Source organism: Talpa europaea (assembly GCF_964194135.1).
Source record: "Talpa europaea genome assembly, chromosome: 12".
In the NCBI taxonomy this organism is placed as follows: Eukaryota; Metazoa; Chordata; class Mammalia; order Eulipotyphla; family Talpidae; genus Talpa; species Talpa europaea.
This window is the reverse complement of record NC_140079.1, coordinates 57,943,542-57,960,650: the sequence shown is the minus strand read 5'-3', so window position 1 is coordinate 57,960,650 and position 17,109 is coordinate 57,943,542. Positions and strand designations below refer to the sequence as shown.

Below are 17,109 nucleotides of genomic sequence, written 5' to 3'. Positions count from 1 at the left end.
TATCATTCTGGCCTTATTTCGGTTACTCTTAAAAATTCCAATTATAGTCAATATAATTTGATTGTAGCCATAGGTGGGTTTCTGCTAACATTTTCTATTAAATAGTCCATTTTCTATTAGACTCAATATTATTAAACTATTCAGCAATTAATTCATTCTCAACCTATTTGAACTATCCCTCACCAATTAGAACACAAGACTGAAAAAAGAAAATAACCATGCTATCTAGTCGATGAAATTTCCCTTAGATGGTTACAGTGCATATAGTGGGTGTCTATATATACTGGGCGATGATTATAACTAGGGAGTTGTCTTTCTTTTTGTGTAGAAGGACTGGAGTGTAGGTCAGAGGTGTGGGAGGTAAGAAGATTCACCAGAGACAGAGTGGGGAGCAGAACAAGAGGATTTACTGAATACACTGCTGAAGGGAGCAACGGGCGAGACAGGAGAGTTCTGCTGCGCCATGTGGATTAGGTCCCTGCCTGGGGATTGAACTCAGGCCGTTGGGGTGATAGCATTGAGACTTAACCCCTAAGCCACCTGGGAGGCCTGAGTTGTCATTCTTGACCCTGTCTTGTACTCCCAGGTTTGGAGACCAATTCTCTCTGTTGATCTGGATTGGGTCTTATGCTGGGTATCCCCTCCTAAAATTGCATAGTTGACAGGGCAGACATACCACACAACCTGTGGAGTCCAGCTTGCGGTCTGAGATGCAGCGGAAATTCTTACTGCAGCCTCCATTATCCTTGCTGCAGTCGCGAACTGGCCCGAAGGAATCCAAGAGAACCTCCAGGCTGTCGAAGGAGGACGAGGTCATCAGTTCCTCTCTGAAGGGAGAAAGAGCAGGAGGCAGGCAGGAGTCAAGGGGACTCAGGGTGCAACAGATAGCACCATTTCTCACATTCCTATCCGGCCAACTGGGTCGTGTCTCACTCCCTCTTACAAAAAGGAAAGATCAAGCATATTTCAAGCCTTGAACTAACAAATTATGGACATTCTCCATATCTGGGAAATGAGCCAAGGCTGTAACGCCTGGTCAAAGAAGGAGGTCTAGACTTGGGCAGGGAAATTAACATTTTATTGCCTGTCAGTCCTTAGAGGATGTGGGAAGTGCTTGCAAACTCTAATTTTATGTCCTTTCCCAGTGCATGAGCCTTGGGGTGTGCAGTATTGACCCAGATAAAGTGTAGCTCCTGGCATTGCATATGGGGAATTTACAGGCAACCTGCCAACCTCTCCTTTCTGCTTGTCATGATTCCTTTCCCAGCACCTTGGACCTGCAGGTAGTTTCTCCATCAGCTTCCCCAGCCAAGTGCAGCCTCAGCATCCTGAGGTTAGGCTCACCTGACCTCCACAGCGTCCTCCATCACCGTCATGTCCGTCTTACACTTTGCTGATGGATTGATGGCCAGTTCAGCTGGTGGGATGACAAAGCTCTTGCTGAGGGGCAACCACATGCCCTCCCCGAGGGTGTAGGTAAACCTGTAGCGACACCCAACATAAATGGTTTTGACTGGGGGGAGCCTCCCCTACTGCAGGACTTGCATTCTCCTGCCAGTTGCTTCCTTCTTGGCTCCCGGGGTCCTTTCCAGAAAGGGGCTTACTGCCATTTCATGGATGAGATGATTGAGTCTGAGGGATGTAGAGAGGCCTTCTGCTCACATGGCCAGACAGTTAGAAAATTGATTATGGTTCCCACTCACCAGCTGTGAGAAGTGGTTTTTACCAAGTCAAAATAATGCAAGTTCCAGTTTCCTTCAGATTTGAAGCTGGACTCCCCCTGTCTTAAGTCAGATATATTTGGAAGCATTTGAATTGAAGAGACATGCTGGCCTCCCACCATCCCATCCCTCAGTTGCACACCCACAGTGGTAGGGGTGGTTTCTCTCTGTGCCCGGAGGAACACTACCAAGGAAGAGGAAAGAGCAAAGCTCCCCACTTCTGGTTTCTTGTGATGGAAACAGAAATGACTGAAGCCAGGAGTACCTGGGGAGGAGAGAAGCAGGGGGAACAGACAAGCCCAGATGTATTCTCAGTGTTCCTACCCACACTGGTAGCTAACATGCTAACCCTTGGGAGACAGGAAGATTTTTTTTTTTTAATTCTTATAACAAGGGCTAAGAGGAATAAAAGAAGCAATAAGCATTTCAATGGAGAGCTTAAGGAAACCATGAGAGATTATTTGTTTATTTATTCATTCATTTTATTTCCAAGTCTTTCAAATGCTCTGTGTTCATAGTCAAAAATAAGTCTATGGGATAAAAGCCAGTGTGGGTGGGATATCACGAGGTTGTGGCAGTCTGGCAGGCCCTTCCAACTTAATGTGGAGGGAGGAACAATGAAAGGATGCATTCTATTAAACAGAAGCCAGCACTGGCTCCATTAGCATGCTGGTCACCGCACCATCTCAGAATGCTGCTCATTTCTCTACCCTAGACCACATGCTCCCATCTCTGCTTCCCAGGTTGGCTGAAGTGCTAGGAAACCAGATTGATGACACGAGCTCTTTTATGAGAAAGGCAGCTCTCTCCAGTGTGCAGGCCACAGAGGATACCCACTGACCGAGGCCTATGAGTTCCAAGCAGCTAAGCCAGGCAATATTCACCCACTCATGGAAAGAGTCCCTTAGCAGCTAGAGCCATCCAAAGAGGGGAAAGTGGAGACCAGTTTAACTGCATGGGATAACCAGGGAAAAGGCCAAATCACAAAGCCAATGGATGTGGCCAGGAGTGAGGCGATTTCTCCCCCAACCCATCATTAAGCTTGATCACCTACTTGTCTAACCTGCTGGGCAAATCTCTATATTAAGCAGCATTGAAATACAGGTTTCCCCTCTATCCCAAAGTGGAGCATTCCTGTGAAACCTTACGTTAGCCCAAATGGAGTAAACTGAGAAAGCAATTACCATTAATTTATATGAAAATGTTTGGAACATTACTAGACTTAAAAAATAACCATCAAATCATACCACATAATATATAAAAGCTAAATTCACACTAACACATAGTGAAGGCAGGAATGATAAGATAAAATACACACACTATATAAAATAATTATGGGGAAGGAATTGATGGGGCTGCTGCATCCACTATAATGGCTGCTGCAAAACAAATACCAAATGCTTTTAAGAAAAAAGCAAAAATCCCTCTTCTGATTTTTTTTGGCTAGTGAAAACAGAGACTAATGTCAGTCTTTCATTAAAGTGAAATGCAGTGGCCTAATGTGAACTTTGGAAAAGCAGGGAATACCTTTGAAGGAGGCACTCAACTCTTGCCACCCAAAGGGACATGAGACCAGGGTTGAGACTAGGTCTATGCAGGGGGTTCTGCACCAGGTGAGGGAAGAAGAATGGGGACATAAGAGGAGACATTCCACTTCTTTCTTTTGTGAATAGTTAGCAAAATCAAAGTTGTGATAGCATCACACACACACACACGCACACACACACAATTGGCATGATGAACAAACCAATTCAGGCAAGTGATTGCCTCAAGGTGCCTGGGATCTGGAACGTAAGGATGAATGTGGGCTGGAGACAACAACATGCAAGTGTTTATGCTCACTCTGCATTTGATAACGGACATTCTTAAGACAGTGATATTATAACAAGCAGACTGGTGTGGGAGCACCACTAATAATATTATATGCTGTTCCAGAGAGAACATACACAAGTTTGAACAGCACCAATATGGGGCAGTTTATTTGGACATTAAGATGTTTGTTTACTATTTTGCTTTCAAAATTACAATTTTTGCATTGATGCAGAGCAATCAATCTGTGACCTGTAGTTTATAATTTATGTAACAGATTTAGGAAACTGTTGGCAGTCCTACCATATTTCTGACAGTTTTTCTTTCAAAAGAGAGAAATCCATGTCATTCTCTCCCTCCTCTACAAGCAATAATATTTTGAAGAGAAAAGTAAGCTACATCTTTTCTCAAATGAAAGTGTTTCAAGACACCCCAGGCCTACGGAATAAAGTTCATGTCTCCAGCGATATTGTTCCCACCCTCATTGGCTTCTTCCACCAAATCCTGTGTCACACTTTGTGTTCCTACAATATAATCTGCAGTTCTTAAAGACCTAATTTTCTCACCTCTTTGCCTTTGCTCTTAATATTCCTTCTTTCTGAATTTTCTTAGCTCTATTCTTTACTAGACTCTCACTCATTGTAAGACTCAGTTAAGGTTCCACTCCTTCCAGAAAGCTCTCCAGGGCCTCACACTCAACCCTCTGGCTGAGTAAAAGACTGCTCTGTGTACATGCTCAGGGTCCTTGTCAACCCTGAGATGCTGGATTGTGCCCATCTGCCCGTCTGTCCATCACCATGTACACAGACAAATTCGCTTTCTTGGATAGTCCTTGTTTCCCCACTGCCTAACACAATTTCTTCCCCAAGAGGGTGACTATAATTATTTATTGACTGATCCATAAATAATTATAGCTTGATGGCTACTAGGGGACAGAAACTCAACCTTCAAATATAAAGATAGAAGTGGTGGTAAAAATTATCCTTCATTTAGAGTAGAATGTGGGTTAACCTCTGAATTTAATGGACCTAATGGTCAAGATGGATGTGGGTTTGATATTGTGAAGAACTTTCTAGGAGCACTGCAGCTTCTGAAACACTACCAAGTTAACAAGAAAAATAGTCTTCAGTCTTTGCTGAGTGTCAAGGTGAAACCATGTAGGGGAAGCAAAGTCAGGTGTGAGATGAAAAGAAACCTTTCCAGAGAACTCCCTAAGAGGCAGGTGCTCTTAGAGCCACCTCATTTATCCTCACAACCAACCTCTGACAAATGTTACCAATTTGTCAACTAATATTTTAAGAAGTTTAGCAAGCTTCCCAAGGTCACCTCTGCACATGTGGGAGATAGGGGGTGGGTCTCTTTCTCAAGGGTAGCTCACAGCAGCTTACCAGTCCAATGCTGGCTCATGCCTATGAAATCCTAAAGTTTTCTTTTATCTGCAAAATCTACTGAGTAACTCCAAAAACCAAATATAGAACAAACTGTCAGAAAAAAGCTGTGTCCTGAAATCTCATCTGTCCCCCATTCATACAGATTTGGCAGGAATGACTTCAAAAGCTACAACAGAGAAGTTGGGCGAGCATCTGGAATGCTTTTCCAAGTTGGGCTTGCTCTTGTGACAGTTGGTGGTGATCACCACAGTCCAGGACTCAGCTGTAGGCTGGGCCCTGCATCCAGCTCTGCTGAACTAGAGCTTGTTTGAAATGACTGTTCAGAGACAAATAATCTCCAGAAAGCACTGGACAGAGTGAGCTTGTGTGCTCGTGGTAATTTGGCATAAATTAGAATGCGGGGTAAATAGCTCTTGGCCTTCCATCTTTACTTTTTCCCAGAGCAGGCCATTCCCAGATGAGATATTGGTCCCAGGGATGCAGGTACAAACTTGGGAAGGGGGTTTCTAAGGGTCAGATTTGGTCTAGGCTACTCTGGCCACCAGAGAGTCTAGTGGATGGAATGGCCTTTGCAACCATGGACAGGACAGCTTCAGCACCAGACTGGCTTGGTGAGAAGACTAATTCCAGATGTTCGGGGTCCTTTTGGTCCCTTTGAGTCTAAGTTGAACCAGCCCCAGGTGGTTTGGCATTGCAGATGGTCACAGTTAGGTTGGGTATCAATGTCTTTTTCTAGTCTAGCTAGTTTCAAGTCCTTAGGAAATGACTACAGATATTTATTGAAGACCTAGTAAGTTCAACATTGATTGTCAGATATTAAGTATTTAAAGTCATGTAGGGTACACAAGAAGACAACCATTTACTCATTGGGGGAAACAAACAGGTAAATGAAATGAAACATGAAATAAAATAATTGTCAGATAAACAGTACATTTAGTATATTACAGAAATTTGGAGGGAGAAAAGTCATTGTGGATTGTGCAGGACACCAGAGAAATTTTAGAACAGTGTTTCTCAATCCTGTGTACAGAGCAGAATGTTTTAAAAAGCACTCATACTCACACTCAGTAGATGATGGGTTTAGCTGAGACTTCATCTAGACCATTAAAACAGCTAGTATTTATATCAGGACAATACTCATTATTGTTAGAATAAAAATATGAAGAAACGTGCAGAGCTGGAGGAGACAGTGGGTTAGTTAGAAAATAGATCTAAGAAAGGAAGGAGCTATAGTAGAAGAGCAGTTTATGATGAGAAGATTGTACACTGGCATTCAACTGTGGAAGGATTGGAATATCAGAATTTAAATCTTATTTCATAGTCCAGGGAAATAGGCAGTGGCTGGGAATTCCACAGGACACTAAACTACAAGTAAGCAGAAGTAGCAAGTAAATAGTCATTAACTTCTTTAAGGAATTAAAATCACTGACAAGGTCATGGAATTTTTCAGAATGACTGCTAGGCAGTTAGTTTACTCAAATCCCAAGTTGTTTGGTTTGAAGTTCTTAGTACATAAAATAAGCAGATCACCACCCATTGCTTTCATTTGAGAAACTAGTTAATCATGTTAGGGAACAGAATGATGAATTACTTTTTGAATAACCCATTAGCTCCTGAGATAGTTGAGTATGGGGGTCAAACCACAAAACTGCTTCCCTCTACTGTCCTGGGGAATCATCCTTAGTTGACAGCTAACAAGCTAGAAAAAACAAATAGTGCTTATGGGATAAAACACAGCTCTTGTGCACGTTTGCTTTAGTGGCGATTTCATTAAAGGCCTTGTTTTTCAAAGCTTTAGGTTCTGATGACTAGCGGTGAGGGAACATACCCTTGTGAATCAGTCAGACTCCACCAGGCACTACATCTGCCTTATCTTTATCACCCTTTGAAGGTTTTGGCAGACCAGCATTAGGAAAAAGGGAGAAAACAGCCAAATGAGAAGTCATTGTTGGGAAGTTTAAATGGCCGAGTCAGAGTATAAGGAATATAGTTGACAAATCCTCAAGGCAGCCTACAGCCAATGCCATTAACATGACCCAGCTGGTCCTTCAGGAGACATTCAGGAGATGAGAGGGCCTGGAAGGCCCTGGAAGGCCCTGTGAGGGCCTGCAAATCTACAGCTCTGTAAATCTGCAGTCGAATTAGAAGTTATAAGTGTGCTGGGGCCTCCCTGGTGGTGTAGGGGTTGAAGTCTCAATGCTACCAAGCTATCGCCAGCCACTGCAGCATGAATTTCATCTCTGGCCAGGGAGCTAACCCACATGATGCAGCAGACCTCTGCTTGTCTTGCCCACTGCTCCCCTTAGCAGTGTATTTCAGTGCATCTGCCTGTTCTGCTTCCCACTCTGTCTCTGGTGAATCCTCTCACCTCCTCTGGGGTGTACCTCGGGCCTACACCCTAGTTCTTATGTGCATACATAAATAAAAACAATTTTTTTTTTTAAAGTTAGATGTGTGCCTTAGGAGAACACTGCTATGGCCAACACCAGTCCATCCAGGCCAGCAAGGAGAAGCTGGAGCAAAGGAGCCAATTCAAGCAGGCGGATGCAGAAGTGAAATTAACAACAAGGTGAGAAAGGTGGGGTTGGGGGGTGGCTTGGGAAAGGAACTGATAAGGCAGCAGTGAAGAGGTAAACTTGGTGCCCTCTATGAAAACAACGTGTGTTTTCCATTTGCCCCACACTGTCCACCACTCCCAGCGATGTGGTGTGGTGGCTAAGTTCATCCTTTGACCTCAGGCACAAATGCAGGGCAATTTGCTTCCCCTACCAGAGGGCTTGGACATTGAGAGCGATGCAGTCATGTCCATACTGAGTCTAGCACATAGTAGGCACTGAGCAAAGGCATATTAAGTTAAGGAAAGTTTAACAAAATAAACTAGACCTTAGTTTGGAAATAGACTTGGCTAAGGCCTCGTGTGAATTTAAGAAAATCCAATAGTTTGTGGCTGGTACAAAATTCTTCCTTTTATTATTGACTTTTATTATATTTGCTATTCCCAGGTATGTAGGTAAAAATTTGGGAGAAAAACATCCAATTTGATCAGGAGAATGGTAGTAGATAAAAGAAAACAATAATGAAGTAGAACTGAGAAAAGGAGGAGGCAAGGGCGGGAGAGATTAATTTTGAACAATTTTACTTCATGAGGAAGGTGCAAATTAGATGCAAAATGGAGAAGCAAAAATTGACATTAATTGTCTGTTCTGTGCCGGTTTCTGTGCCAGGGGCTTTCCCTGCATTATCTCATACATTCCTCAACAGTACAGCCAGGCATGTAATATAACCCCATTTAGCAGAAACTGGAGGCTCCAAAAGGTTAAGTGAATTACTGGGGTTGACAGAGCTGGCAAGAAAGGAAGCCAGGACCTAAACAGAATCTGTCTGACCTCAAAGTCCCCCATGCTGTCACCAGGCATAATGTAGAAGCAAGTGGTTTTGTTCCGAGGAGGGCAGAACAACTCAAAATATTTCCCATTTTATACTTTACCACTAGGGAAGAAAGTTCAGAAGGAAGTGGGACATGGGCTTACATACACCAGCAAGTCCCTGGGTAACTACTTACCTGAATATTTTATCAGAAGGCTGCTCTCCCAAAACCAGGTCAAAGCCTCGCTGAAATATCGTGTAAGGCCAAGGCCTGAAAGGAAAAACATCACTAAATAATAGTCAGCTCCACAAACAGTCCTGGAACATGCCAGGCCCCATACTGGCCCTGGTGACCCAACGAGGAAGAGGACTATTGCTGTCCTTGGGGGGCCCACTACTGTGAGCTCACTTGAGACCGTCAGCGCTGGAACCCAACCAAGAGCAGGAGAATGTAAAAAATCACTGAATCACAAGGAAAGTGGAATTTAATAGACATGACAATTGGAACTACATACAGAGTAAAATTACACTACAGTGCACCTCACATACCCATAATTCATGGTCCTTTGGATGTAGATTTAACAGAAACTTAGCTTTGCTTTACTTAAGAAAGTGGGGCAGGATAATGTCTTAGGAAAGATGAAGCCTCTGGAACCAGAAGATTCTGGGTTCAAGCCCAGTTCTGCTGTTGCAGCAAACATCTGACTTCCAGCAGATAAGATTCTGGGTTCAAGCCCAGTTCTGCTGTTGCAGCAAACATCTGACTTCCGGCAGATGATTTGCCTTGTTGAGCCTAATTTCCTCTTTTGCAAAAACAGGGTTAATAACAACTGCCTCAAGGAACACTGTGAAGATCAAGCAAAGCTCTTAGACCAAGGCCACAGCTCAGACAGGGTCCTCAGCATGCTCCCATTTCCTACTCAAAATGACATGAATATTCTGGGATTTGACAGGTTCCAGATGTTCCTGAACATTTTAATGTCACTCATTCAAACAGACACAAATGAAATGATCTTTTCAAATAATCATTAACTACATGTCCCCCTGGGGGGAGGGGGAGAGCATGTAGGTCTAGTCACATTCTAGTCACATGGATGTGAAAGTAACAAAACTGTTTCTTTTAAACAGTATGTGTGTTTTCACTTACTCAGATAGCCAACCCACACATTATTTACTCATTCAAGCAAGACCTGTCCAGCCATGCCTTTGCTGGAGGCACTGATGAACCGAGAGCTTGGTCTCCTGGAACTTAGAATCTCATAACCACCCCAATTACTGAGGATTTTACTGTACAGGACTTTGGTGTTTCAGGACTACAAGAAACCAGGGGAATAAATCACCATCATGATTATTTGGGGCTAAATCTAATATAAGGAATTAACTCAGTGGTTGTCAATATGGAAGGCATCACCTGATACAGGACACTTGGGGAAATTTATGATGGTTGCTCTTTAGTGGCAATGATTTGAGGACATGAATGGTATGTAGAAGGCAGGGCTCAGAAGCTAGACTAGCTCAGAAGAGTTCTACACAACAGGGAAATATCTCCGTGTCTTGCAGAATTTTGAATGTCTTGTACATACACATAGGTGGAAATCTGCTTAAAATTATCTGCATGAGGGCCTCCCCGGTGGCGCAGCGGTTGAGCGCTGGGTTGCGAAGCCCCCCCCCCCCCCCCCCCCCCGCAGCCTCTGCAGTGCAGGTTCGATCCCCAGCTGCTCCCCGGCCACCGGAGGAGGGTCCCGCATGGCGCGCAGACCTCTCCTGCTGCCCGCTACTCCCCTCAGCAGTGTACTTCGGTCCTTCTGCCTGCTCTGCTCCCTGCTCTAGCTCTGGTGAGTTCTCTCACCCTCCTGTGCTTCTGACTGTACCCAGTGCTTGTATAAATAAAGAAATAAATCTTTAAAAAAAAAAGGGATCTCTTAAAAAAAAAATATCTGCATGAGAAGCTAACTCCATCTTATATAAACACAAAGCAGCTTATACCATTTTAATGTATGATGGATTTTGTAGGTAAATTGAGGGAAGAAAGTATATTATTACTTAAAAAATTTACCACGACTTATTCTTCATTTTGGGCATGCATACCATTATCTGCAAAGCCATTCATGGTCTTTGAATCACCAATACAGCCCATCTGTGTCAGTCTATATTACTTTTGCATATATTGCATATTACATTCCATTTTATATATTACATTATCATGAATCTAGTTTAGGTGAAAATGTCTGTCAAGTTATTATTTCTCCTTCTGTAATACTACCAGAGCATTTACAGAGTAAAATAGCTAGCTAGCATATCATTATTAATTACTCTCTTGTTGCTTCTCTTTTCATTACTGTTAGGGTAACACACTTTTTGAAATTTTTGTACATAGATTTCATTATTTATCATCTTCATTTAAGTGTCATAAAAGGGGATAAAATGTCTTTTATAAAATAGGATGTTAGGCCAGTAAGAATGGCACATATGAAAAAAACAAGCAACAACAAATGTTGGCAAGAATGTGGTGAAAAAGGAACTCTCCTACATTGCTGGTGGGAGTGCAAACTGATCCAACCACTATGGAAAGCTGTCTGGAGGTTCCTCAGTCTACTAAAAATGGAGCTACTATATGACCCTGCAATTCCACTCTTAGGGATCTACCCAAAGGACACAAAAAGATTGATCCAAAAGAACACCTGTACACCTATGTTTATTGCAGCACTATTTACAATAGGTAAAACCTGGAAACAACACAAATGCCCAAAAATAGATGACTGGATCAAGAAGATGTGGTACATGTACACAATGAAATATTATTCAGCAATCAAAAAGATAAACTCATACCATTTGCAGCAACATGGATGGAACTAGAAGGAATTATGCTCAGTGAAATAAGCCAGAAGGGAAAAGAAAAAATATTGCATGGCTTCACTTACAGCAGGAATATAGGGGAACCAAATAAGACATCAATGTGAAAAAAAAAATAATCACAGTACAAAACACAACAAAGCAAAAACAGACAATTATAAATCAGAGACATACTGCAGGGGAGGAGGAGGGAGAGGGATCAGAGGGAGGGAGGGAGGAGCACAGGGGACTGAGGTGATGGTGCAAGGGTGCCTTGGTGATGGAAACTCTATGGGGACTACACCGGAGGGGGTGGGGGGAAGAAAATATTGTTTAAAAATGAACAATGATGTGAAAAATAAAAAGAAAAAAAGAAAAAAGAAGAAAAAATATAAAATAGGGTGTAAGGTCTGCTAAAGTCAAGAACCAACAACTAAGCCCAACCAGCTGACTAACTACCCAAAGGAGTTGGTAGCTGCAAAAGAAGGTCATTAGGACTACATAAGGGAGTGTCTTATGTTTAAAATTGTTTTGTTCAGGGCCTCCCCGGTGGCGCAGCGGTTGAGCGCTGGGTTGCGAAGCTGCGCACGGCCTCTGCGGCGCCAGTTCGATCCCCGGCTGCTCCCCGGCCACCTGAGGAGGGTCCCACATGGCGCGCAGACCTCTCCTGCCGCCCGCTGCTCCCCTCAGCAGTGTACTTCAGTCCTTCTGCCTGCTCTGCTCCCCGCTCTGGCTCTGGTGAATTCTCTCACCCTCCCGCGCTTCTGCCTGTACCCAGTGCATGTATAAACAAAAACAAACAAAACAAAACCAGCAAAACAAATAAATAAAGCATGCCTCTATAAAAAAACAAAACAAAACAAAAAAAAAACAAAACAAAACAAAAAAAAATTGTTTTGTTCATTGGCGGTGAACCCATAGAGTGGGATTAGAATCTGATATTTTGTTGTTGAATAATAAGTGGTGGTTTATGGGCAGTTAACAGATATGTATTAATTCAAGAAAAAGGCTAGAAATCATGAGAAAAAAAATGTGTCACATGATTATAGACACCTAGAAAGGGCAATAAAAAGAGAAGAGGGACATGCAACTTTATTTATCTCTCTTTTGGGCAAAATCACATTTTATTTACTATCAGTTTAATCATTTTAAATAACACACATTTTGCCTTTGAGTCATCTCTAGTTTTCAAAACTGGTACAATGTGTAATTAGAGTTAATTCTTGGCATGGTTCCTGGGTTGTTTGAAAATATATTTTGAGAAGCCAAATTTTTGGACTGGTGTTGATTACAATGTGAACAATTAACTGTGTTGAATAGCATAAATAAACCTGTCTTCAATGAATCAAACAGCCTGGAAACTCTGACTAGGCACAAGTTGGAAGTTGCGATTAGGTAAAGCCAAGACTTCTTGCTCTCACAGGACCTGATCATTAAGGAAAGAGATTTAGATTTGAAGGATACATAGGTTAAGACCTGGGTTCTGGAGCCATCCTTCTTTTTCAAATTCCAGCTTAGCCACCAACTGCTGTGTGATTTGAGCAAGTGTCTTAATCATTCTTTGTCCTTATTTTCTCAACTATACCATTTGGCTGATGGTAATAACAGTATCTACCTACAAGGTTGCTATGAGGAGAAACTTGTTACTATATAGTGCTCAGAATAGTGTCTGGAATTTAGGGAATGTCATATGTGAATTTTTTAACTAAGTTAAATTGACTAATTACCTGAGTCAAATATAAATACCAAAGGAGGAGCGATCCCCAAATTTCTATTAAGGAAGAGGTACTTTGTCCCAAGATGCATAATAAATGCAATGCAACACCAACCTTTAACTCAAATTGTAAAGGCTTTTGTGATGACTGGGCAGAGAAACTGATGAATGTAGGAAGACCTCCCTCTCACCCCCCACACCCAGCGATCACAACACAGGGCAGTGCCTGTGAGGTACTGACATAAAATACACAGAAAGGGGAAATATAGACAGTAAAATGGCAAGAAAAGCCAGAGAGTTGCAAGTTGCTCTAGTAAAGGAATAAAAAAGAATTTGCTTATTTTCTCCCACTAGTCAGGGATGATCTGTCAGAAAGAGGTTCTTATTTGATTTATTTAGCAATATTTATGGAGGCCTATTGCATGAGAACTATAATACTAGGCAACAGGAGTTGGGGTAAAGATATTCTTGCCCTCAAAGGAATATACAGTGTTTCTGATGAAAAACATAGACAAATGGAAGAGAATAAGGGAAGCAGCATGGAGTTATAGGAGATAAGTTAGGTGGTAGGGCCCTGGTCAATCAATCACCCTGGGTGCCAGGAAGGCTGGGTGTCAGCAGTGCATGGAACAACAGTAGGGGAATGAGGTGCATGGGAGTGGTGATCCAGCCGGATCCCAGAGTACAGAAAGCACTTTGGCACTGAGTCACCTGAAAGCAACTGAAAAAAGAAAGGCCTCTTTTTTTTTAAGAATTTGCTAAATTTATTTATTTATTTTCTTATATTGTCATTAATTTTTGTATCATATTTGATTTCTCCCCTCGGGTGTAGTTTCCATATTCCTCCCATCACCATAGCACCCGTGATTCATCACCGTATTCCCTTGTGCCCTTCCCTCCCCTGTTTTGACCCCTCTCCCCTTTTCATAAGAGTTCTTTGCTGAAAATCCAAGACAACTCAATGGACCTCACTAAAGAGAGGCCCATGGTTGAGTCACAGATCTCAGGCTTAAATGGAAATTGCCTTAGAGATGCCTGAAAACAAGGCCTAAAGGCTATAATTGCTCTTTCATTCTCTAGGCTTCAATCTCTCAAGATGGTGAACACACATGGTGGAAACTTGGCCCCCAGCAGCTCCAGCACAGGTCTTTAGAGACTCAGAGCACAGAGCAGACACCCCTCCTCCGCATTAGAAAAAAAAGAATCAATGGGGGAACTGTGTGGGATCCTATGTCAGGAGTAACCTGGACAAGTCTCTGGGGTTCAGAAAAAATAGGGCCATCTAAACTGATGAGAACTCCCACTTGGGTTTCAGGATTAGAATCAGGAGTGGGGTGATCAGCAAAGAAAACAATTTTCACCCCAGTTTCTATCTGCTTGTGGTGGCAAGAGTGCAGCTCCCATCAGGGATAGGTGAAGTTACTGAGTAGAATATACCATTATTAATTTTGTGGAGCATAAGAGACCAAGGAGGGATGCAAGGAAAGCATCAGGCCAAATGTGGGGCAGGAATTTGAGCCCTATAGTTGGAAGGAAAGCACAGGAACATTTTATTTTAGGGAACTTAGCACAATCAGAAATCATAATAGAGCTTGTTTGTTTGTTCAGATCTTCCTTCTAACAAATTGAGACCCTGAAGATTGTTTGTGCTCCTGTGTGGGCAGCTACAGATGGCCTCGATTCAGGGGTACCACAGGCCAGCGTGGGAGCCATCCAAGATCCACTGCCTCAGGCAGGAACATAATCTGTGCCATGGAGGAGCTCTGTTGTAGTGGAAACACAGCTGCCAAGAGGACACATATGCAAACTGTGTACCCTCAGAACTATGAGTCATCTTTTATTGCCCTTTCTTTTCTCTCCCATCTCACACAATGTCTAAGGTTATTCAGTCTTCCCTAAGAACTGGCAATGTCTAAGCTCTCAGTTTCTCTGCTCAACTCTTGCTTCTCTTCCCCAAGATGAAAGAGCTGCTGCAAGGTGTTTTTTTTTTTTTTTTTTCCTTTAAACTTGGTGCTGGGTGGACCAGATGTGGGCTGTGGCCTTGACTTGATTTGATTGGTTGCTGGGGCATTTCCTCTCTGTGAAACCTGGGCCTAACTGAGTGAATGTGTGAAACCCTGCATGGCCAGCAGGACTGGATGATCCCTTCATACTGGCTCGCCCGGGGCAGAAAGGGGCCGCATCTGCTCTAGACAAAAGTAGCACTTAGAAGAGCTACTTTTGGAGTAAGTAAAAGTCCAGCTTTTAAATTAACTGGGAAACAATAAACTGAACTCAGAAACTCTTGGCCAGCATGCCTGGTGATGGGTTTCCCTGTGGGGATCTTAAGACTTGTCACCCTGGGGCTGTAGGGGTGTGGGGAATAGAGGGCAGGAAAAGATTAGATAGATAGATAGACAGAAGTAGATGAAAGAAATGGGGAGAAAGAGAGAATAGGTCGGGGAGGCAGGGCGGCAGAGAATCATGTGTGTATGTAGGTAGGTGGATAGATGTAGATACAGATATACGTTGATATTTATATTGTGGGTCATGTCGTATGTGTGCCATACAATTCGGTACAGAGGGAACATTTTATTTGGAAGTAATGATGAATAGGGTATTTCACAATGAATTTTTAGAACCTCAGCACTTCTGAACTTATATCTTCTTCCATTTGTGGCTACAGAGAGTATTTTACAAATGAAAATAATTTGTCCATAGTTAAATGAAAGTACATTCTTTTAAGTTTGCTCCTGGCCCACACTAAGCTAAGTTTTTAGTAGAAGCATGGTTTCCAAAGCTTCTGTAACAGGGTGGTCCCCAGGAAAGGGGGAGGTTCGAGGTTTCCTGCCCCACCCATGGAAGGGTGGAGCTGAACAGGGAGAGAAGAAGCTGCAGGGGAGACTGAGGAAGGAAGGAAGCAGGATGGAGAGCCAGAAGGAGACCTGGGGGAGGCACATGGAGCCAAGAGACACGGGAAGAAACTACACTTGCCTTTTGGTCGTGGACTGGGTGACACAGATGTGGGTGAGACTCATGGGGATGTGGCAATGGCAGTTTTTGTCTTGATTTTGATTTTACTCTTTTCCCTCCAGATTTGTCTGGCTGCTTCTGATCCTTTTCTGTGGGTCCCCACTGGAAGATGCTTTAGACTTGTGACAGGCTTTGGGGCCTTTCTCTGGGCCAATCCTGCTTGGGTTGACTTTTTCCCACGAGGGGACGGGTAACTTTGGGTACTTTATTTAGAAACTATATTCTTTGCCTTTCCTTTATTGTTTCCTAATTGTAATAAAGTTCCTTCTCATTAAAGTCTCATATGTTTTGTGTTGATGTGGCAGACGGCAGAACCTATTTAGAGTAGGCAGTTTTGCTGGGTCTGGGGTGCCTCTCTTTCTGCCCTTTAACATTTCCACCCAACTATTCACAACACCTTGGGGTCCTGGCCTAGGATATCATATCCATACATAATGTGAGAGCTTTGGAGCAAATGCATTTGTAAGGAGGGTGTAGTAGAACAGAGCGAGAATAGAGGTTCAATAAAAGAATGCTTCTGGGAAAAGGTAGTTTGCAAGATATAAGGCAGAGAAAGATGAACAGAAAAATGGCAAAATGAGTTTTGTAGTTTTGCAATTGGCTGGAACACCCTATGTCTCATCTACTCTAATGACAAGATGAGGAGGTTATTATGTGTCACTGTCTTCACAATCAGAACCAGTCCTAGGAGAAATAAGCCCTTGAATGACTGATCATCTGGTAAACCAGTGACTTTAAAGTTGAACAATACGGCTAATGAGACCCAATGTTTCTACAGGACGCTTTAGGGCCTTTGGGCCTTTGTATTATTGTTTCTCTACCTGGAATTTCTCTCATTTACTGGGATAACTTATGCTATTTTTAAAATCTAGCTGAAAAAAATTCACTTCCCTAAATAGGCCTCCTGTGCTCCAAGACTAGGTTACACAGCCCTGTTAGATAAAACATCCTGCACTCTCCTTTAGAAAACCTATAACTTAATTAATATATCAAATATTTAAGTAATATAATGGGTATATTAAATATTTAGCTAACATTTCCCCCTCATCAGACATAAAGAACCCTGCCATCACTATTGCTAAATCTTCATTGTCTAGCCTGTTATCATCATGTAATACATACTCAATAAAGCACTGGGCCATATCGCAAATAAAGAACCAGACTACATCTCAAAAAAGAAGATCTGGATTTGAGCCCTGGATGAGTCAGCCCATTTGCTATGCACTAAGTGAATGTAATGCATGCACTATGTAAGTCCTTAAAT

At 42.6% G+C, this 17,109-nt stretch overlaps 1 protein-coding gene across 2 annotated transcripts in view; it reads right to left on the bottom strand.

The window, feature by feature from the left end:
• ASTN1 (astrotactin 1) overlaps nt 1-17,109 on the bottom strand; it is a gene marked incomplete at its 3' end in the record, with an annotated part of 311,956 nt that overhangs the window by 100,137 nt on the left and 194,710 nt on the right. For both annotated transcript variants that reach the window (XM_084251292.1, XM_084251293.1), the window contains exons 9-11: nt 8,484-8,558; nt 1,345-1,482; nt 677-827 (exon numbers count right to left, since the gene is read on the bottom strand). In XM_084251292.1, coding sequence (XP_084107418.1) covers nt 677-827; nt 1,345-1,482; nt 8,484-8,558 — 364 coding nt within the window. The remainder of the gene's footprint in view (nt 1-676; nt 828-1,344; nt 1,483-8,483; nt 8,559-17,109) is intronic.